Genomic DNA, 21,866 nt, shown 5'->3' with positions numbered 1-21,866 from the left:
CAAATGACTAAATGTAAAAATGTCAATGTAAAAATAATGAGTCAAATGATTTTTGCTTTTCTTGAGGATTTATTTTCAGTCTTGGACTCGCAGTTCAACAGTAGAGTACATTTAACCCAGGGATTGCAGATACGGGTTAGGGTATAAATGGGATAATGCAATGTAAGTCGCTTTGGATAAACAAATTGGTGCTTCCAATTTTGTTTGTTGCCAGTTTGGAAACAAACAGGCTAAGTTTTATCATAAGAGCTACATATGATGTGCTGCCCTCACCAACAAATCTGCTTGGACCAGATCCAGCCTGCCAACTATGTGCAGCTCCAGCAAACCTTAAACATATTTTTGTGGGTTGTAAGATTAGCTTGACACAGTGGAGATACCCATGACGCCACAATCAAGTACTAAAGTTGTGCAAGTACTGCAGCTGTGGAGACCAAGAGAGTGGCAGCACATGCCATCCCCCAGGTTACTCGCTAAAAAGGCAACCCTTTATTCGGGAGGGGCAGAAAACACTGGCCAAGCCCTTAACCCCAGATGCAGGCCTGCTGAGTAGAGCCAGGGATTCGGAAATGGGAGTTGATTTAAACCACAGACTTTCCCCTTGGAAATCGCACCGACCAACCTGCAGCTGGACAAGGTTTTGTGGTCCAGCTCTAGTAGGAAAGTCCTTATAGTGGAGTTGACTGTTCCTTGGAAAGAGGCCATTTACGAAGCATTTGAAAGAAAGAATCTCTGGTATGCCAAAAGCAGGCTGAAGAGCAAGGATGGACAGGGAAAGTGTTCCCAGTGGAAGTGGGGTGCAGGGGCTTTAAGTCCAAGGCTTTGGAAGTGGGGATCAGAGGACCGGCACAACGGACGGTAGTCAAAGAACTCACCACTGTGGCTGAGAGAAGCAGACACTGGTTGTGGTTGAAACGGAAGGACACAATATGGGCTGCCAAATGAACACGTAATAACATGGTGTTGTAATGTTAAGCTTAATTTAGGTAAGGTTTTGTAGCGCCAGTGCTACGTGCAAAAAAAGTCAACGTACACATCCCTGGTATGACAATGGGCTAGTTGCACAAGATGGTGTGGTTTTGTGACGCCAGGTTTAGCAAACAAATTTCCAGTCGTATAACACTTTCGAGTTGTTTTACTTTCTTGTTTTTTTATCTTATAAAAACTCATATTTGCTAGCCAAAAATCCTCCTTTTCCCATTTCCCAAAATGGTCACGTGTTGGCCTTGCGGATCCTACCTCTGTCAATGACTTTTCTAAAAGCTCACCGGCGACATCTAGTGCAACTAGCGAATTGAAATGATGAACTCATTCAAAAAAGATTTTTACAACCCTGTTCAACAAAATGACAAACAATAAGAAAATCAAACACAACCCCTGATCCTTCTACATTCCAGGGTGAAGCATTCTGGGAAAGAAGATCTTTAAATCACAGAAAATACCTGAATGTGAAGCCTTTCATTCTCCTGAATCTTCTTCTGCAGATCTTCATCAAACACACTCTGAGTCTGCAGATTCATTTGTGATGGGGAATCTCCTTTATTCTGCATGAACACACAAACATTTACTGACATAACAGATCATGATATAAAGACTCCTCCTGCAGTGTGAGTGTAGATTTACTTTACTGTTTTTATTCTCTAACCTCCTGCGGGAGCTCCACTCTCTGAATGTACTGTGTGTGTGTGTGTACTTGGTTTGTATATGTTAGTGGGGACCTAAACCTGAATACACACCAACTCATGAGGACCTGTGTCACTGTTGGGACCATTATTGAGGTAATCACGGGCACAAAAGTTTATAATTTGTACAGAATCTAAAATGCAAAAAGTTTTCTAGGATCTTCAGGTTTAGGGGATAAAATATACAGTTTGTACAGTGTAGTACTCATTACGCCTATGGACTGTCCCCACGGAGATAATAAAACATACATGTGTGTGTAGATTTACTTTACTCCTCTTGTATTTATTCTCTGACGTCACTAATTCCTCCTGCAGGAGCTCCACTCTTTTGGTCAGTTGTTGGTTTCTGAAGCTCAGGCTGTCCATTTCCTGATGCACTTTTCGTAAACTTTGTTCTTTCTGCTTCAGCTCATCCTGCAGATAAAGAATGTCATCAACACTGATTTCTTGCGTTATTATGAGTAAAATGTGGGTCACACACCTTCAGTAAGTTGGAGGATGTCTGTTCGTCTACCACAGCCTTCTTCAGCACCTGATTCTGAGCCCGGAGCTAACAAACACAAACACACACGTTTGTTTTTTAATACACAACACTTTGGTCAGAATTCATTCATGCCCTGCGTTCAAATTCACCTACTTATACAAGCCCTAATAGTAGGTACTGTTTTAGTGTTTACTTTTGAGTGCATGTTAAAGAGATCGCACAAACTGAGGCATACTAACAGGAAGTGGAGGAGGCCATTCTTGCCTAGACAACATTGTGGCCAATTACTGTTACACACATCAAAATACAGCTCTTCCTTACATTAAGGTATTTATTCATTGGTTATTCCCTATGTGATGTTTAGTCTATACTTTAATTTGTCAATTTTGTGAAGCATAAGTTTATATAATTTATTAATGCAGTGGAGCGTCACTAAACTCCGCCTACTCGCGGTGAGTTGTGGGTAATATCAGCCGTTAGTGTGCATCCTTCTGCACTTTGAATTTCTGCCGAAAGTAGTAGACCATCCGGGAATCTTTGGGATACTGTTTTCAACACACTATGATTGGGGGCGTACTCGTTCTGCTTTCGAACACTATTCGAGCGGATAGTATGCGAAGTGACACGTGATTGGTGAAATGAGAAACAGGAAGTTGTCACTCACTGCCGACTGCATGTGATCGGTCAGCTGACTTTATTCACAGATCCTATGAGTTACAGTTCACAACATAAGCTTATATTTCACTGTTCTAAGCTCAAATCATGTCATACACTGCTAGTGTTTTTCACTCACGTGTACAAACGGCAACATTCGTTTCTGTGACTGAACATCACGTTAAAATGAGCTACAAGTCAATGTAATCCAACGATATCAACGCAGTATTCAAATAAAGCCGTTTGTTCAATGACTGTTTCACAACACAATATACTGACATGCTAACTGAAGTATGAAAGGTCAGCTAACCGCTGTTTAATAAAACAATGCTGTGGTCTTACCTTTGAATATTCTTGAGCCAGTATACTGTATTTACTCTGCAGATCAGACATGATGATGATGAGGATGATGATGATGTATTCCGCGTGTTTTTCTATTATATCTGCACTAACATGAAGCTTTCATTTCACATCACTGACAGTCATACATCATCATATTTGTGTGTGTCTGTCAGCTGCTAACACTAATGCTAACACAAGTAGTCGATATTATAATGACTGTGTCTCAAAAAGAAAACGCATATTAACATCGATCGGATATTCTATCCGATACTCGATCGTTTACATTAAAAGCTGTTCGAGTTTGTCAATAAACGCGCCTCCTCATCGCCTCAATAACTCGAGTAACACAGAGATTTACACCCAACAGATGAGAAATAAACTGCTGTAAAACCATAGTAAAAAATAAGACTTTAAATTAAACTGATATAATAAAATGTATTTGCATTGAGTTGCTGGAGAATCATCGACCAGACATCTCTGATCAGATCATCAACATGGCCATAGCACACACACCTTTCAAAATAAGAGTCTTCCCAAACAAAATAAAATCCAAATTAGATTTTAAACATGCTGTGGTATGTGATTATATTCCAAAATAGATCATACATTATGATTGGGAAATGTTTTTGTCAATAATAAAATAGTAATATGTGACATATATTTTTAAAGAATAATACATCTAAACGCTTTTTATTCAAAAACTGAATTATTTGATAAAAACATTTTTAGTGTACTTTTAATCCATTTATTTACTACGGAGCCCGTCTGGTCACGCGTCAGAGAAAAATTAGTCCGCTCCCTCCAAACTCTCAGATTAATAAACTGTACCCACAAATCCATAATATGTACCCTGTATGGAAGGCGAATGCTGCCAAATTTAAATAATTAAATTAAACGGTAAAAAGTAAAACTAGGTTAAAAATGTCATTATACACAACTGCGCGCACAATGTGCCAAAATGAAAAAGTATGTTTTTTACAGGCTGTTCTACAGTTCTCATTTTTATAACCGTCTCTTGTGAAAGTAAACTCTGTGTGTACCTCAGGAAAATTACTGCATGCTTTACAAAATATGGCATCTTTTGTATTGCTATATTCAATCCATTTAAACTGTTCATACCAATTAGAACTGAAGGAGTGGGTCTTACCATCAATTACGGTAATTGGATATTTTCATTTTTTTATCACGGACAGGTATGGAGGCGGACAATTTAGTTTTTAATTCGGAAGCTTTCTGAGTGAGAATATCAGTGGAGGCTGAAGCACAAATGCTGTCATTAGCACTCGACTCATTGGATGTTGCTGTGTGTATTTCACCTTATTTTCCAGGTGCCTCAGTGTGTGTTTCTTTGGCGTAATTGTCTAGACGTATTTTTAACTGCTGCATGAGTAGTTGTCTATCCATGTTTATATGATCATTGAAAGACATACAGACAGCGATATTTCCACGCAGTGTAACGGCCATAACGTAACTGACATCACGTGAACACATTCTTAGTAAAATTTGGATATTATTATTATAAACAAACAATTCAAATGTTATTTAATTTATACAATTCAAGTTTAGAATTAGGCCTAAAAAAATTATAATAATGAAAAATTTTTTGTCTGACTTCTGACTGGGTGGGTCAACTGTCAATCTGGCCCAGACCCACCCACAACTAGCTCCGCCCCTGCTCATCAGTGTTCCAGATTGGTAGGACCCTATGGGGCTTTAGGAGATCAGCATCTCACAGCGCTTATCGTTCAAGGTTGTTAAAACAAAAACCTGCAATGAGGTAACAAGGACAGGACTAAATAATAAAACAGAACAAAACACTACCCACGTGGGGCCAAAAAACTGGAGAATGAGAAACTAAAATAAATTTAACAAGACTGGGATTAGACTAACGAAACACAGTAAGAAGACATGGTAAAATTATCAACAAGGCTAGTTAATCCACAGGTTAAAGTACACGGCAAGGCAAGTAAGGAAAACAAACGAGTGCAGGACAGCAAAGACAAGGGCATTAAATAGGGAGATTAACAAAAGGTAATTAACAAGGGACAGGTGTCGGGAATGAAACACTGAAGGGAAGCTAAAAGAGGAAAGTGATTTACAGAGAGTTCAGGGAGCAATATGTCAGCGATATGTCATACAGGAGCAATAATTCAAAAGGTGCTAACAAAATGAAGGAAACGTGTCCAATAGTGGTCAGAAATGTGAGTAGGTGTGACTTTATTGCTATCAGTGGTGCAGTTCCGGGTGTAAATGAGATCAAGCTGGTTTCCTGGTCTGTGAGTACCGGTTGTGGCGAGGCGCATGATGTCAAAGGAGGCGGTGAGGGTGTAGAAGTCAGAAGCATAGGGTTTCTCCAGGTGGATGTTGAAGTCCAGAAAAACTACAAGAGGGCTGCCATCCTCCGAGAATGATGAGAGCAGCACATCTAACTCTTCATTCTGGCTTACAGAGCCAGCGCAGAGGCACCGCTCAAGTTTGTGTTGAGATTAGAGCGAACATAATAGAGCTGAACACGGCTTCTCGATTAGCAAAACAAAGCCCGAATGACTTGAATGGGCCACGGATCAAACAGTGATCAACTAACTCTGTACTTTTAAGTGCAGGACTATAATGTCTAGCTGTAACGAACGGCTAACGGCAACTTAATGTGACTTCAGTAACACAGTACCCAAATGGAAGAAAAACGCCAACACCTCAAAACTCAGTCAACGAGTAACTAAATAAACAAGCTCAAATAATCTTAACTAACAACAGGCAACAGTTAAAACAAGGTCAACAGGGTAAATAGCAAACTTTCGCATTATTGCAGAGTTCTGCTGACATGCTGTCCTCCGACAGCATGTCTCTCCTTCCTCCCGGGTTTCGACACCAATTTACTTTTACATTTTACATTTAGTCATTTAGCAGACGCTTTTATCCAAAGCGACTTACAGATGAGGAAACATTGGAAGCAATTATAACAACATAGACAACAAAATACATAAGTGCATCAAACTAGTCCATTAAAGCCTAGCACAGTATAAAAAGCTAAGAATAGTGAGGTTAGTAATTTTTTTTTTTTGTAAAGAAGGAAATGGAAGAGAATTAGGAAAAATCAATCAGCGACGTGTTAACGGAAGAGATGTGTTTTCAGGCATTTTTTAAAGATGGCAACCGAGTCTGCTGATCTTGTAGCAGCTGGTAGATCATTCCACCAATGTGGAACAGATCCAGAGAAGGTACAGGAGAGTGACTTTTTTCCTTTTTGGGATGGTACCACTAGTCGTTGTTCCTTTGCAGACCGCAGTGATCTGGCAGGAACATAGATCTGCATTAGCGAGTGGAGATACGATGGTGCAGATCCGGTGTTGGTCTTGTAGGCCAGGAGCAAAGCTTTGAACTTTATGCGGACGGCAACAGGGAGCCAGTGTAACCTGATGAAGAGCGGAGTTACATGTGCTCTCTTCGGTTCATTGAAGACCACTCTTGCCGCCGCATTCTGGATCATCTGGAGAGGTTTGATTGTGCAAGCAGGAAGTCCAGCCAGAAGCGCATTGCAATAATCCAATTTGGACAGGACAAGAGCCTGGACTAGGACTTGCGTAGAGTGCTCCGATAGGAAAGGTCTAATTTTCCTAATGTTGTAGAGGATGAATCTACAGGACCGGGTGGTGCTGGCAACATGACTTGTGAGGGTAAGCCGATCATCGATTACCACTCCCAGGTTTCTGGCTGTGCTGGACGGTGTAATCGTTGATGAGCCTAGTTGAATGGCAAGGTTGTGGTGAATCTTTGGGTTGGCTGGGATCACAAACAGTTCCGTTTGGCAAGGTTCAGCTGCAGGTGATGATCCTTCATCCAAAGCGAGATGTCACTTAGGCATGCAGCGATGCGAGCAGCGACCGTCGGATCATCCGGTTGGAATGACAAGTAGAGTTGTGTGTCATCGGCATAGCAGTGATAGGAGAAGCCATGCTTCTGAATGACCGAGCCGAGAGATGTCATGTAAATGGAGAAGAGTAGCGGTCCAAGCACTGAGCCCTCATCTCTCCAGGATACTCTGAATGACCTACCCGAGAGGTAGGACTCAAACCATTGCCACGCCATTCCAGAGACACCCATAGCACTGAGAGAAGCCAGGAGGATGTGATGATTGACAGTGTCAAAGGCAGCAGACAGATCCAGTAGGATGAGCACAGATGACATGGATGATGCTTTTGCCAGTCTCAGGGCTTCGATGACTGAGAGCAGTGCAGTCTCTGTGGAATGACCGGTCTTGAACCCAGACTGATTGCTGTCCAGGAGGTTGTTTTGCATGAGAAAGGAGGAGAGCTGGTTGAACACAACTCGCTCCAGGGCTTTGGCAATGAAAGGAAGAAGGGAAACAGGCCTGTAGTGTTCTAGCAGTGTAAGGTTGAGAGTGGGTTTCTTCAGTAGCCGTGTGATGCAGGCCTCTTTGAACGCAGTGGGAAATGTCCCAGTGGTGAGCGAAGAGTTGATGATGTGGGTCAGAGCAGGCACAACCGTTGTAGAGATGGCCTGGAGGAGATGGGTGGGGATGGGATCCAGTGGGCAGGTGGTAGGGTGGTTGGAGCCAATGACCTTGGAAACATCAGCTTCAGACAGAGGAGAAAAGGCGGGTAGCACACACGTGTCAGGGATGTGGGAGGGTTCGACAGGTGGTGGCGTAGAGAACTGACTGCTGATGGCAGTAGTTTTCTTTACGAAGAAAGCTGTTTAGCTGTTAACTCCGATGAAGGTGCGGGAGCAGGCGGACAGAGGAGAGCAGAGAAGGTTTTGAAGAGCGTTCGAGAGTCCGGAGAGTTGCAGATCCTCGAGTGGTAGTAATCTGTTTTTGCAGAGGTGACATCTACAGAGAAAGAAGAGAGAAGAGATTGGTAGAGAGAGAGGTCTGCAGGGTCTTTTGACTTGCGCCATTTTCTCTCAGCTGACGCGATGCTCACGCAGTACATAATGCAGATCTATGTTCCTGCCAGATCACTGCGGTCTGCGAAGGAACAACGACTAGTGGTACCATCCCAAAAAGGAAAAAAGTCACTCTCCCGTACCTTCACTGGATCTGTTCCACATTGGTGGAATGATCTACCAGCTGCTACAAGATCAGCAGACTCGGTTGCCATCTTTAAAAAACACCTAAAAACGCATCTCTTCCGTCAACACGTTGCTGATTGAGTTTTTCCTAATTCTCTTCCCTTTCCTTCTTAAAAAAAAAAAAAAAAAAAAAAAACATTACTAACCTCACTATTCTTAGCTTTTATACTGTGCTAGGCTTTAATGGACTAGTTTGATGCACTTATGTATTTTCGTTGCCTATGTTGTTATAATTGCTTCCAATGTTTCCTCATCTGTAAGTCGCTTTGGATAAAAGCGTCTGCTAAATGACTAAATGTAAATGTAAGTACATCCGATAACCAGGGAGCCGACGGGGATGGACGGGCTGGTCCAGATGCAAGAGGGCATAGGTTGTCCAAGCAGGATGAAAGCGTGGAACACAGAGTGTCTGTGGCATTGTCTGTATTCAAAAGAGAGAGCTCATCAGAGGGGGGGAGTGCAGAGAAGACAGCAGAGGAAAAACAGGAGGGAGGGAGAGACCGCAGGTTGCGCCAGAAGGTGACCATCGGTAAGACATCTGCGTATTCCGGAGCAGTGAGGTCGAGGTCGAGGGTGACGAAGAAGTGATCTTATAACAAAGATCCAATATATCCAATATGACCAATATAACAAAGATCCATAAAGGAAGGAAGGAAGGAAGAAGATGGAAACCGGCGAATGTAAACCAACTTTTAATAAAATGAACAAACAATAAAACAAACTAAAAATACCATACAAACACACTAAAACACAACATAAAGTCCAGGCCTGGTCCTCTCGTCGTAAATAAGAAATCGCATCGGAATCTATTTTTACATTTGTTATATATGTCATTGTATTCTTTACCCTTTTGATAACTGAAAAAAAATAGAGATCTCAAAACTTGCGTAAACAAACTGAAACCTGTTGTGAGATTTGATCGTCCATGTTGATAAATGGAAAGTTTTGCATGGAAACGATCATACGGCCAGTTTTCGGTACTCTTGTTTCAAAAACAAGGCCCAATATGTCTTCAAACAACTCATCTTCTATGACTTGTCAATGCAATGATACTGCGGGGTGAACACAAGATTTGTCCCCAACGGAGAATTTGAAAGCAGTCAGAAATATACGTCATAATCTTGGTTTACCAAATGTTTACAGCGATGGCAGGTTGCGTAGGGCCTCTGCATCACTAGGGGGGCCAATTGAGTACCGAATCAAAAAGGTTTGCTGTTGAGGGTCGGGCATACCAGTACAAGGTCCTGCCCTTCGTTCTGGCCCTGTCTCCCTGGGCCTTTACCAAGGTCGCAAAGACTGCTCTAGCCATCTCGGCAACTGGCATCTTAGCGCACTCACAAGATCTGTTGTGTACGCACAGGGACCTTGTGCTTCAGCACCTCGACCGACCGGGCCTTCGGGTCAACTGGGACAAGAGAAAGCTCTCCTCCGCGTAGAGCACCTCTCACCTTACCTCTTAGCTTTCCTGTAGCTCAGTGGTAAGAGCATTGCGTTAACAACACAAGGTTGTGGGTTCAATCCCAGGGGATTGCAGATACCTATGTACAAATATAACGGATAATGCTATGTAAGTTGCTTTGGATAAAAGCATCTGCCAAATGCTTTAATGTAAATGTTATCTCTGCATGGAACTAGACTCTGTTACATGAGCACGCCTTAACAGAGTGAGCCCAGTCAATGCGGCGCTGCCTGACCCTCGTCCTCAGGCAGCAGTCAGCGGTCCCACTGAAACTTTTCAGAGGCTCCTGAGGCATATGGCATCCTCGACGGCACTCAGGTTGATGCATATGAGACCGCTTCAGCATTTGCTTCAGAGTAGAGGTCCCTGGAGTGTGAGACATCGGCACGAGGCATACTCTTATCACACCTGTTGCCTCCCTGGACTCATTCCATTGCTTGCTTTGGTACTCCCTGTTTGAGGCCCCACTCGGCACGGATGCCTTTGCGCATAGTTGGGCGTGGGACAAGGAGCTGGGGAATACGGTCCGTACTGAGGGAGAAAACAAGAAAACTAGAACTACGACTAATTTCACAATTAACTCCATGGTTCTACTTAGTTTTCCATTTTATCCTTTGAGTCCTAATAAATGCAACTTGAACTATTTCTAAAGTGCTTATTTTATAAAGAACACCTGGTAACGTGGGACATAAGAAAGTAACCTCCTAAAGTATAGTTCGGGAAACACGCCTAGAAAAGGTATAACCGCAGTTAAGGTGTATCTTTAAAGTTTTTGTAGCACGCTAAGAAACAACGTTAATGGGAAACGCAGCCTAGCAGATTAAAGATGAAACACGAAAAAGACAAAAACAACAATACATTTGTTTAAAGACTGGATGAAAGTCATAAATGCATCTGTGGAAGAGGTAAACAGCCTTTAAATACACAGCAGCAATACACGCACACAAACACACACACTCTCATAACCACCTAAATAGGCCTGTGTTACTTGCTCTGAAATGACGTTTTGGAATTATTTAGCAAAGGAGGCTTGAGGTGAGATGCGTAAGAAATTAGTCCTATCAACAAGATTCTAGGACAAATAGCTTACAAATGTCTTAAACAATGTATAGTGGTGTGCAAACTGTTGTTTAAGAGAAATAATTAAACAACCTCACGATGTGCATTAACAAGCCATCATCAATGGAGTACCTATATTACGATTAACCATGGAAACGGCACCAAAAAAAGCAACATGGCGGCAGAAAGCGCTTGAGAGCAAGACACTCTTTCCGCTCTGCATACAGTGGATTTACTCATGTGCTGAAAATGACTTTAGTTTAAATCAATAAATTGATAAATGTACCAATAAATTAATTAATTAATTAATGAAACTAAATAAAATATGACATATTAGTCAATGAGAGTGAGAGTCTGAGTGTGATCAGAATGTGTGGAATGAGGGACTTTATTAATGAATGAATGAGACACCACTTGTGCTTTAAAAGGGAGTAGATGGAAATAAACTCTGGGTTTACCAAAGAAAAGCTGTTCCTGACCAGGTTTCCCTCATTTCAGGTTTAATATATTCAGATTTTTCACTAAACCTCCTTTCTGAAACAGGCTCCTGGTGTTCTCTCGTCCTTCCCTGTTGTCGCTCCTCTCTTAAGTCACCGCTGCGAGACCGGTGCACGCGAAGCTTTCTTATGTCCCATGTTACCAGGTGCTGTCCATGGCGGTGGCGCTGAATTAATGGATATCTATTGCTCGACAATCAATGATTCACTCTAATCACAGGGACTGCTTTACTGCGTTATGTGAGGTAGCGGCATTCTTTATAAAAATAAGCACTTTAGAAATAGTTGAAGTTGCATTTATTAGGACTCATATGATAAAATGGCAAACTAAGTCCAACCATGGATATTACTTAATTGTAAAATTAGTGTGCGAACCCGCAATCACATGCCCAAATGTATCAACCTGCTACATTAACTGGCAGTATGGTCATTTATATCAAAGGTTATCAAACTTCGAGCGGGAGGGTCACGCTGTCATGTGGCCACGTTTATTAAAATGTTAAAATATAATTAACATTGTTAATCACATTTACAATATCCAGGGGAATAATATAAACAAGTATGCCATAATAGTGCAGCCCTACAATTTTGCTATTGCAATTAAATCAATTCATTCATGACAAGTTTTTAACAAAGGGAGTGAATGTGTGTTGTTTCCCTACTTTCTATTTAAAAGGTGTGCCATGAGAAGCCTATCTTTGATTATATGTGTTTGGGAACCCCTTCCTATAAAATCATAATATATGTTGCTATAGTGTACTATAGTATTAACTCAATAAAAGTGCAAAACATAATCAACAGCTATAGCAGGAAAAATGTCTAGACAAAGATAGACCAACAAGATCCAAAAGCTGCTGAATTTGCTGCTGTGGCAGGTTATAGTTTCTGTAACCAGGTTTTCAGGGATTAAATGCACTAAAATGCAAAACATTGCTGTATCGCTGCAGTTTGACTAAACTTTATATGACAATCTTTCTCATTGAGTATACTCCAAATGATTTGGGTTGCCACCTGATGCACCTTATTTAGATAAAATCTTTAAAAAGCTAACAACCATCAGTGTAAAGACATTTATTATCTTTACATGAAAACTAGTCAATATAATGGTATTTTTTTACTTTAGAATTGAATTGGTATAGACTGCAATGTAAATGTGGCGGCAGGGTGCTGCCAACCACCTTGTGGGCTTTAGAGGATAGTATACACTTCACTTAGGAAGACTGAGTGAGCAACAGGAGCTTGGTCCTCCCATTCAGTGCTTTTGTTCCTCCCATTCAGTGCTTTTGTTCCTCCCACCCAGTGCTTTTGTTCCTCCCACCCAGTGCTTTTGTTCCTCCCACCCAGTGCTTTTGTTCCTCCCACCCAGTGCTTTTGTTCCTCCCACCCAGTGCTTTTGTTCCTCCCACCCAGTGCTTTTGTTCCTCCCACCCAGTGCTTTTGTTCCTCCCACCCAGTGCTTTTGTTCCTCCCACCCAGTGCTTTTGTTCCTCCCACCCAGTGCTTTTGTTCCTCCCATCCAGTGCTTTTGTTCCTCCCACCCAGTGCTTTTGTTCCTCCCATCCAGTGCTTTTGTTCCTCCCACCCAGTGCTTTTGTTCCTCCCACCCAGTGCTTTTGTTCCTCCCACCCAGTGCTTTTGTTCCTCCCATCCAGTGCTTTTGTTCCTCCCACCCAGTGCTTTTGTTCCTCCCATCCAGTGCTTTTGTTCCTCCCACCCAGTGCTTTTGTTCCTCCCACCCAGTGCTTTTGTTCCTCCCATCCAGTGCTTTTGTTCCTCCCATCCAGTGCTTTTGTTCCTCCCATCCAGTGCTTTTGTTCCTCCCACCCAGTGCTTTTGGTCTTGTTTCAGCTGGTAACTGAATGTGGTACCGGTCTTGTTACGGTGCACGAAGCTTCAGAGATGACGAGGTTGGCTTCAGGATCTTCTTCATTCACGAAGCCACCTGAAGTGTGTATGTGCCTAGAACAAGTGTATAAGTGCACAACCCACCCTCCCCAAATCTAATAAGACAGATGAGACGCCCCCACTCCTTAGTAAAAGTGACTACACACAGCTTAACTCTTCTGATGAAGGATTTATTTAAACTAAATTAGCTGTAAAAAGAGTTGTTTCTCTTTTTCAATAAGAAGAGTGCAAGGAGTAGTACACAAAAATGAAATACAATGTAAATTAAACAAACAACAAACATAAACAGCTCTGTTGTGAGTATCAACAGTAATTAAAATCTCCTCTCACTGTTCTAGTGAGCAACACACTTGTTTGTGAACTTAACCCTTTGAACCCAAGTGACTTGTGTGTTAGATAAAGTTCAATGATTCACTTCACAGATCAAATCAAAAGAATAGTCTTCCTCTAACCCATGCAAGGGTTCTCAGGCTACAAGACGTTTGCAACCGTGCAAGAGTAACGGCTGATTAATTATTTTATCCAAAGTTAGTTCATTGTACCATGAGTAGGAATTCACTCAGTGAGGTAATTCACAGTTCAGTTGACTCACCGGAGAAATGTTGTTGTGTTTCACACAGAATGAGGTAAACAGAATACATCACCACTTCGTTGATGGACGAGGCGCTGAGTGATGTCTTACGGATGTTAGGGTTACGTCTGTACACAATGTTCTCCCAGCGAATGATCAACAGCTCGAGCCTACAAGGCCGAAATCTTCTGTGTTTTCACCTTTTTAGTTTCTACTTGTATAATCTTATATGTTTTGCTAATAGTCAATGTTTTCTTGTACTGCTGCTTTGTAACAATGAATATTGTAAAAGCGTTATATAAATAAAGTTCACTTGACTTAAACTTGGCGCTGTGAAGTGAAACTGTCGGTCGACAGATCTGGAACTTCTTCATGTTGTAAAAATAATGTACAGCTGTTGAACGTCAGCCAATCAGAATGAAGCATTTAACACCCCTATGGTTTAAAGAGTGAATATGAACTGCGTGTAAATCTGTGGACGTGTCTGAATTCATGTGTGTTTATTGACCATTAAGTTTCAAACACAGTTCATTTACTATCTTACAAGCTTTATTAGTGCTTGTGTGTGCATTTCACAGACTTCAAAACTCACTCACAAATCCTTCTTCTCATGTCAGTTTCATATTCACAGATAAATAGAATTAAATACAAGAACTTCTTTTAGGTCAAGTAAACATGTTTATCCAGAGATTTTACTGCAGCCAAAACATGAAATAAAGCTTCTTCCCCAGGATTACTATTGAAAAACTCTTGTGTCAATCAATCTAAGAGTCAAGAATCTTTTCATTTCACTTTCCCTTCTTAAAAAGAAAAAACACATTATTCAGAAGTGAAGAGATGAGCATTCAGACACGTCTTTATGAAACCAGAGATGTCCGTCTGGAATTATCATTATGATTCATTCTGCATTAATCAACACTTCACTTCAAAACAATCTGCTCGTGTAAACAAACAAACAAACAGAGATGACATCACTTCACTCGAACTTCTTCATTCCAGGAACTTTTGCTTGAATCCTAAAAAGAAAAACACAACTGTACATTACAAACCACAACAAACTAATCTCCAGCACAACTGAAAGTGTGTTTCACTTACTTCCCCCAGAAATCTTTCATCTGATTCTTCACCATGGAAATGAATTCATCAATCTGGGCCTGAAAGAGTGAAGAGCAACACTGAATGTACAGGCTCCTCACACACCTACGTTTACAACTTCACTCCAAACCGATTGTCAAGACATACGATTGGTTTTCATGTAGCTGACTTTATGTGTCAAACATAATGTTGATGTGGCGAGCAGGGCGGGACGAGACCGTGAGGGAAAGGCGTGAGACCGGTGCACGCACAGCTGACGCTCATTATCACTCACGTGACCGGCCTCGTGTCTTTCCCTCACGGCTCTCGTCCCACCCTGCTCTCCACAGCTGAACAGGTTACACATTGTGTTCATGGACTCATCTGCTTGCCTGTATGTGCTTCATTAAGAAGATATATTGTAAACATGAAGTTTATTGTCTCAATGAATTAACCCACATACTGCAGGTACTAATAGGCTTCTGTGCCTTTTAAAGATGCTAGTCAACCAGAATAATAAATTTTTAAGGCATTTTTTAAACTGTCTTTGGCCAACTTTATGGAGAAACCACTCAGCAATGGTTTAAAATGATCAATTAGAAAAGGGTTTGTCTTGATTTTTTGTCATTGATATTTATACGTCATCTGAAAGCTTAATAATAGGCTTTCCATGAATCATTGCATGGTTTGTTAGGATAGGACAATATCTGGCTGAGATACAACTCATTTGTGGTAAACGTGACAGTCTGAAGTTTTACCATCAACACAACTGGCTGTCAGTAGTCTCTGCTCCTGACCATCCTACAGAGATAGAGCCGATGTCACGATCGTGGTGGTGAGACACTGACAGAGGACCGAGGCGCAGACAGCGGGTATGGGGTTAAACTTAACTAAAATGAACTATTAATATGAACTTCAAAACTACACTAAACTAATCTAACAAGACACATGAACTCACCAAAACACCCACAATGAACCAGCACAAGACAAAAGACACAAGGGCATTAAATAAGGGACCAAATCAAGAAGGGAACAGGTGTAGGGCATGAACTAATTTCAGGATGATAGCCAGTAACACACAACTTGTCATGATCCTGCCTCTCCTTGTCGTGGTTTTCGAGTCTTGTGGCAGGATCATGTCAGTCCCATGTGTTTTGTGTGGAGAAAGAGCATTGTTTTGGTTTAAGAAGCCATGCTCTCTCTCCAGTGTCGCGTCCTTTAGTCCCGCCCCTTGTTTCCCCGGTTAGCGGTCCATTAGTGTTAGTCTTGTCTCCAGCCCTGATCCATCCTTCCCTTAGTGTTTCAGTCCCCTCACCTGCCTCGTGCAATCCTCCTGTTAGCTTTCCCTTAGTGTTTCATCCTTGTCACCTGTGGCCACTCTCCCTGTGTCATCAGTCCTTGTTAGTGTTTTCCCTTTATCAAGCCCCAGTTTACCCTCTGTCCCTGGTCGGTTCATTGTCATTTTGTCATATCGTACCTCCTCACGTCACCTTGTTGGAGTATTCCTGTCTATGGATTATCGTGTTTGTTCCTGTTCTAAATCATGTTCTCCCCATCGAGGGTCTTTTGTTTAAATAAAGTTTTTGTTATTTAACTCTGCTGCCTGCGTTTGGGTTCTGTCCACACACCGTGACACAACTCCTGGATCTGAGAGCTGTGCTGTGTATAAGAGCAAATAATCAAACATCCTGAGTCAAGAGATGTTCTCATGTCATGGAAGTTGTCACTCGAATTATTTTAAATAATGGCATTATTGAGTGCATGAACAATTCATGTGTCTCAACTGAGAAATGTTTCCTGAACCCAGACCTCAGCTTCTTTCCCAGAATGTTTTAGAAAAAAGCTTTCCTGTAGCTCAGTGGTAAGAGCATTGCGTTAACAACACAAGGTTGTGTGTTGGATCCCAGGGGTTTGCAGATACCTATGTATAAATGTATAGGATAAAGCAATGTAAGTCGCTTTGGATAGATAATAAAACATCTGATTCAACTCAACAGCTTCACTTATATTATATAAGGGCTGATATTATAACTATGTCACCAGTGTAAATTTCCATAGAGCCAGCAGATGGATTGTAGGGTAGTTTGACACGCTCAGTTCATCGCTTGCCATTTTGAATGGGGCTAAAAACTGCACAAGCATTTGAAGGATTTCTTTTGAGATGTGGCTCATATTGTGGATCTCTTCTCTTGTCAGGAGAATTCTTTGAACATCATCGAAAGCATTGAGTACGGAGTCCACCATTGCAAGTTAAGTGTTCCAGCATGTCTCACATTCCTGTTTGAGGGTGCGTGTCAGGTGGAGCTATAAACCAGAGTGACTTACACGGATTAATGCCGCTCTTACAGGCTGTAATGAATCCATCTTCCTCCTCCTCCATATCTTTTCCCTTTTTAAGAGTGTGCTTCAGAACAGTGTTGAGAACATGGGCGTTGCAGATTCTGTGTTGCTGAGAGCAGCCTGCACATTTGTTTATTGATCGCTCACAAACACAAGTTTTTTGTTTTTATGTTTGCGGCCATTTCTGATTAAAACGGGAAAGCACATGTGCATATAACCCAGCTCTGAAACACCCAGTCTTCATCTATGAAGTGCAAAGTGATGCACATGTAGCTGACCTTTGGAAAATCATCAGTCCACAAATGAGTGGATGCTCCACAAGCAAATCCCTATCATTAGACTGTCTTATGTATTTAAAAGCTCTTCTTTCAAGCTAACCCACCTCTCCAAAGTAGCCTGAGAAACCGTGACACCGGAGGGATGAAAGCTCTTTCACGTCACAGTGGCAGTGCTTTCGAGCAAGTTCTGTGCTAGCTGGCGAAATGCACTTGTTTCAAACATTCGATATGGTCCAAGATCTTTGGCACAAACACGAACGCAACTGTTGAGAATTTTCGTTTTACAGTGGGCAGGTAGGTCTACCCCTTTTTTTTACAAATAAACAAATAGAACTTTGCATTGTTTTCTTGTGCCGACATGATCTCAGCTGTAGCTTCAGCAAATGGGATGTGCTAGTTTTAGCGGAATCAAATTTTAATAATGTATCACAGTCTACGCATTTAGCTGCACCGATCTGTTTTTCCTCCTTATAAACAATTAACACAATTGTTGTCCGTACTGATGATGACCCTGGATGTTTTACTCCTGTATATTTCTTCTCCCTCACCTTTTATCGATGTCTGATATTGCCTCCATGCTAACCTGACGACAGAATGGAGTTAATCGCGACAGTGTACATTCATTGATTGACAGGTCTGGCTCAACGTAAATTAGCCTACCATCCAGCCACACAATGTCTCAAGAGAGGGGTTGGCAACCACACGCACACACCCTAGTGATGCACTCTTTATTTATGTGACAGTTCGGGTTATCTCGGGTCTATTCAACAAAACCATCATTATTTTAATTTACCCGAGCCCGAAGACCCTAATTATACCCGACCCTTGAATCTTCTAGGATCTAAGTGGACCCGTGAAGACCTCTAGCATGTATATCATACACTTGAGGAAAAACATATGAACGATGACTGATTATAAATACCTGATGTTGTTCATAGATGACTGGACAGCTGAAAGCTCCAACCAAACCTGCAACATGACAAAATCCTCTTAAACCACAAAAGACGACAACAAACAAGAAACACAGGAAACAGCACAACAACAGAGTCAACACAATAATCTTACCGAGAATGACAAGAGTCAGTCCATTAAACACAGCACCAACATGCGTCAAGATCCACAAGAACACTGCAAACTGAGGAGAAAACACACACACGGCTAGACACAGGATCACCTGAAGCTGACGTTCGACTTTGTGTTGGGTGCTTGGATCCATGACACATGGACTTTTGCCGTGAGTGCTAGAGTGTTTGGATTACACGTGGGAAAAATGGGAGGACACCTTTCCTATTTGCAACATTGGGATTATCAAAGTGAAAGTGTTGACTTTTGAGAGGACATTTCATCCATTACTCAAGCCTTGTCGGGTTCCATCGTCAGCTAAGTTTAATGATTCACTTTTATCAATACAAATGATACATGTGCTTTGTTTTGTTTGTTTGAGGAAATATGTAATTGATGGGTGTGTTGTCTTATTCTTTCTTTTGTACATTGTAAACATTTGAGGACGTGGGTTGGTGAATATTATTATTAACATAAAGCTTGGGTCTGATTCTTCATAAATATAGCTGGATAAACCAAAGCAAACTAGTTTGATCTATATCTAAGTTAATATCAAGCCTTCCCATCCCTACTCTGAAATATAGCTTAGTCCCAAAAAGGGGTAACAGTTACACACAGCATCAACAAACGGCTAAATATAAATTAATCGCCTTCATCAATATTTTTTAAAGGTTCCTCCTCTATGTTATAGTTTTAGATAAATAAAAAAATATTTTACTTTATGTAGAAAAATACTTTTTTTTTAAATAAAGAAAGACGGACCTTCAGAGAGTCGATCAAATCCTCAACTAGAAACAAACGGCGCACTTCAATCAATCCAGCGTTGATTCCCCTTAGAGGCACGTCACTGAAGTTCTGCACAACATCCTTTGACAAAGCCACATCTATATCCAGGTACTGCCTGTTCACACGGAAAAAAAGTGATTTAAATGTACTTAAAAAGGGTCAAATAACTCTGGTTTCCTGGGCTCAAATAGTGCTAAAAACAGATATCTCTAAACAAGAGTCCTGCCCCAGAGAATCATCAGTCTTTATAGATTGACCATTGGCTCTTTTGATCCACTTTCGTTGTAGCGGCAGTGGCACATCTTGTAATATGTTTGACTGGGAATATTCACAGCTAATTCAGCAGAAGCCCATTACAAGCTCAAAACAGATAGAAACACACATGTTGTCTTTGTACAGAGGTGTGTGTAACGCACTTGAAGGGATGTCCTTGGTCAGATTTCTGGACAGCCTGCAGGATGGCTTTATATATCCTGAATGTGATGGTTAGCGAGAGCAGAGCTAAAGCTGTGTACGCCATAACAGAGACGACACTGCAGCAGGAGAGAGAGAGAAGCAGCAGCAGACTGAAGCTGAAGACCACAGCACTCCACCTCACGTCACGCCAGTACACCACATCCAGCACTGAAACACAACAACACATCATCATCATCATCATCTCGCTCCTGAAACAGCTGAATAAATGTTTATTCCAAATGAACATATCCACAAACACACACAACAACATGAACTGGATGTAAATTAATCTTTCATATGTACGCAATAAAGAACGAGATGCTGTGCATTACCATGAATGCCCTACTAACAAACAACTGCTGGTTTTAGCTGGTGAGGTAGGCTGGTTTTGGGGAGTCTCAGGGTACTGCGCAGTGATAGACACAATCTTTAATCTTTTGGTGAAGCGGTCATACTGCTTTATCATGAATAAAACCCAGCTATTGACAATCAGAATTAACGACTGAAAGCAGGCTAAGTCCAGTTATGGTTTATTGGTCTTAACAAAGATCTCACCTACCACATCAATCTAACGTTTAAGACGGAAGAAATCAGTCCTGGCCAGTCGTGGCCTGTGACGGTTGCAGGTTGGATTCCAAGGCTCCCCTTAAGAAAGACACCTTACCCTCAGATTGCTCCCCATGCGTTGCTCCAGGTTTATGTGTGTTCACTATGGATGGACTGAATGCAGAGGACACATTGACAACTTGGTCACCTTCACAGTGTCTCGAGCCAATCGCAAGCATTGACATTGGGGGTCAATAAGTGCTGCACGATAAATCATATCGCAAAATGTTGCGATTATATTAAAGAAACAAGTGCATTCGTGGACGTGACATCCATTCTTGGGGGGCGCAGTGTGGAGATGGGAGAAATGGATGCAGAGCAGACCGACACTGAACTAGTGCCCATATCAGACACTGAGCAGAGAGAGGTACTGTGCAGAATTAGCTAAAGTTGTAAATAAAGTACCAAATATAATGTTTAAGAAAGAGGATTCAACCGGTTGGTTGAGTAACAACCATTTAAAGTAACAACAAAGATTATAGAGGTTTAAATTTTACAGAGTGAACCGCACATTTATATACAGTTTCTTTTTCAAAAGAGATCATACAAGTATATGTTACAATCTGCTTAAATGTCTGTTCCGTGGGATTATTTTCCTAAAATGTGTACATCCGTATTTATGTTCTATTTGTTTAATTTACCTGTACTGTTGAGCATATATATATTTTTGATGTTACTGCTATTTAATTTTATAACATTTTATTTTAATTTGAAAACTTTGTGCAATTCTAGGTGTTGTTGCAAGTTTGAACTGTATATCTCAGTTGAGAAATTCAAATTTCAGCATTTTCAGTTATCGGTGTGGGCATTTTCCTTGATATCAACCAAATTGACTCATTATACACAGTTTATCATAATCACAATAATTACCTCAAAATTTTCGCAATGTGACATTTTCCTCAAACCGTGCAGCCCTAGGGTCAATCAAGGTCCTATCAACTGATAGGAATCTGGGCCTGTGTCCATGAAACACTGCTGTATTCAATGTTTCTGCCACTCATTGGGCGTGACTCGCTTGACTTCACATGACATTACGTGTGTTGTGAGGACACGTACATACCCTCTATAGATTTCATTGAGCTTTATTGCCGTTTACTTCTCTCCTCTAAATGTTTGGAGAGACAATACATCTCAGATTCAGATTCTGACAAATGCATATTTGCACTGATGATTCTAATTCTAATTTGAACGCTTTATTGTTGATTTTTGTGTTTTGAAAATGTTTTTGATGTTTACATTAACATTTAGTCATTTAGCAGACGCTTTTATCCAAAGAGACTTAGAAAGAGTTCATGTTTCAACTCCTATGCAGTTTTCTACATAAAAAGACTGTTTTTATTTGGACTAGTTAGGCTACCAAAATCTGACTGCTCGAAGGGCTACATGGCATTTAGAAAATTTACGAGCCACGCACGAGTAACAATGGACACATTTACATTTAGTCATTTAGCCACTTACAAAGAGTTCAGGGAGCAATAAGCGATATGTCATAAAAGAACAATAGTACAATAGGTGCTAAT

General features: G+C 41.2%; 2 protein-coding genes across 9 annotated transcripts in view; both read right to left on the bottom strand.

Annotated features, from left to right (window-relative positions):
* ppp1r21 (protein phosphatase 1, regulatory subunit 21) overlaps positions 1-3,680 on the bottom strand; it is a 38,240-nt gene extending 34,560 nt beyond the window's left edge. For 2 of the 4 annotated variants that reach the window (XM_079472934.1, XM_079472935.1), the window contains exons 1-4: positions 3,163-3,680; positions 2,164-2,232; positions 1,932-2,096; positions 1,443-1,544 (exon numbers count right to left, since the gene is read on the bottom strand). In XM_079472934.1, the coding sequence (XP_079329060.1) occupies positions 1,443-1,544; positions 1,932-2,096; positions 2,164-2,232; positions 3,163-3,213 (387 nt within the window). In that variant the 5' untranslated portion in view covers positions 3,214-3,680. Of the gene's footprint in view, positions 1-1,442; positions 1,545-1,931; positions 2,097-2,163; positions 2,233-3,162 lie in introns of those variants that run through there. The other 2 variants (XM_079472936.1, XM_079472937.1) reach the window with 2 other exon arrangements.
* A 10,729-nt stretch (positions 3,681-14,409) lies between these two features.
* The window catches only part of rtn4b (reticulon 4b), a 30,843-nt gene continuing 23,386 nt past the window's right edge, over positions 14,410-21,866 (bottom strand). For all 5 annotated transcript variants that reach the window (XM_079472931.1, XM_079472932.1, XM_079472928.1 and 2 more), the window contains 6 exons: positions 19,701-19,908; positions 19,261-19,399; positions 18,502-18,571; positions 18,359-18,405; positions 14,840-14,898; positions 14,410-14,760 (listed from right to left, as the gene is read on the bottom strand). In XM_079472931.1, the coding sequence (XP_079329057.1) occupies positions 14,721-14,760; positions 14,840-14,898; positions 18,359-18,405; positions 18,502-18,571; positions 19,261-19,399; positions 19,701-19,908 (563 nt within the window). In that variant the 3' untranslated portion in view covers positions 14,410-14,720. The remainder of the gene's footprint in view (positions 14,761-14,839; positions 14,899-18,358; positions 18,406-18,501; positions 18,572-19,260; positions 19,400-19,700; positions 19,909-21,866) is intronic.

Source organism: Barbatula barbatula (assembly GCF_947034865.1).
Source record: "Barbatula barbatula genome assembly, chromosome: 14".
In the NCBI taxonomy this organism is placed as follows: domain Eukaryota; kingdom Metazoa; phylum Chordata; class Actinopteri; order Cypriniformes; family Nemacheilidae; genus Barbatula; species Barbatula barbatula.
The sequence above is the reverse complement of the archived record's forward strand: the minus strand, read 5'-3'. Positions and strand labels throughout refer to the sequence as shown.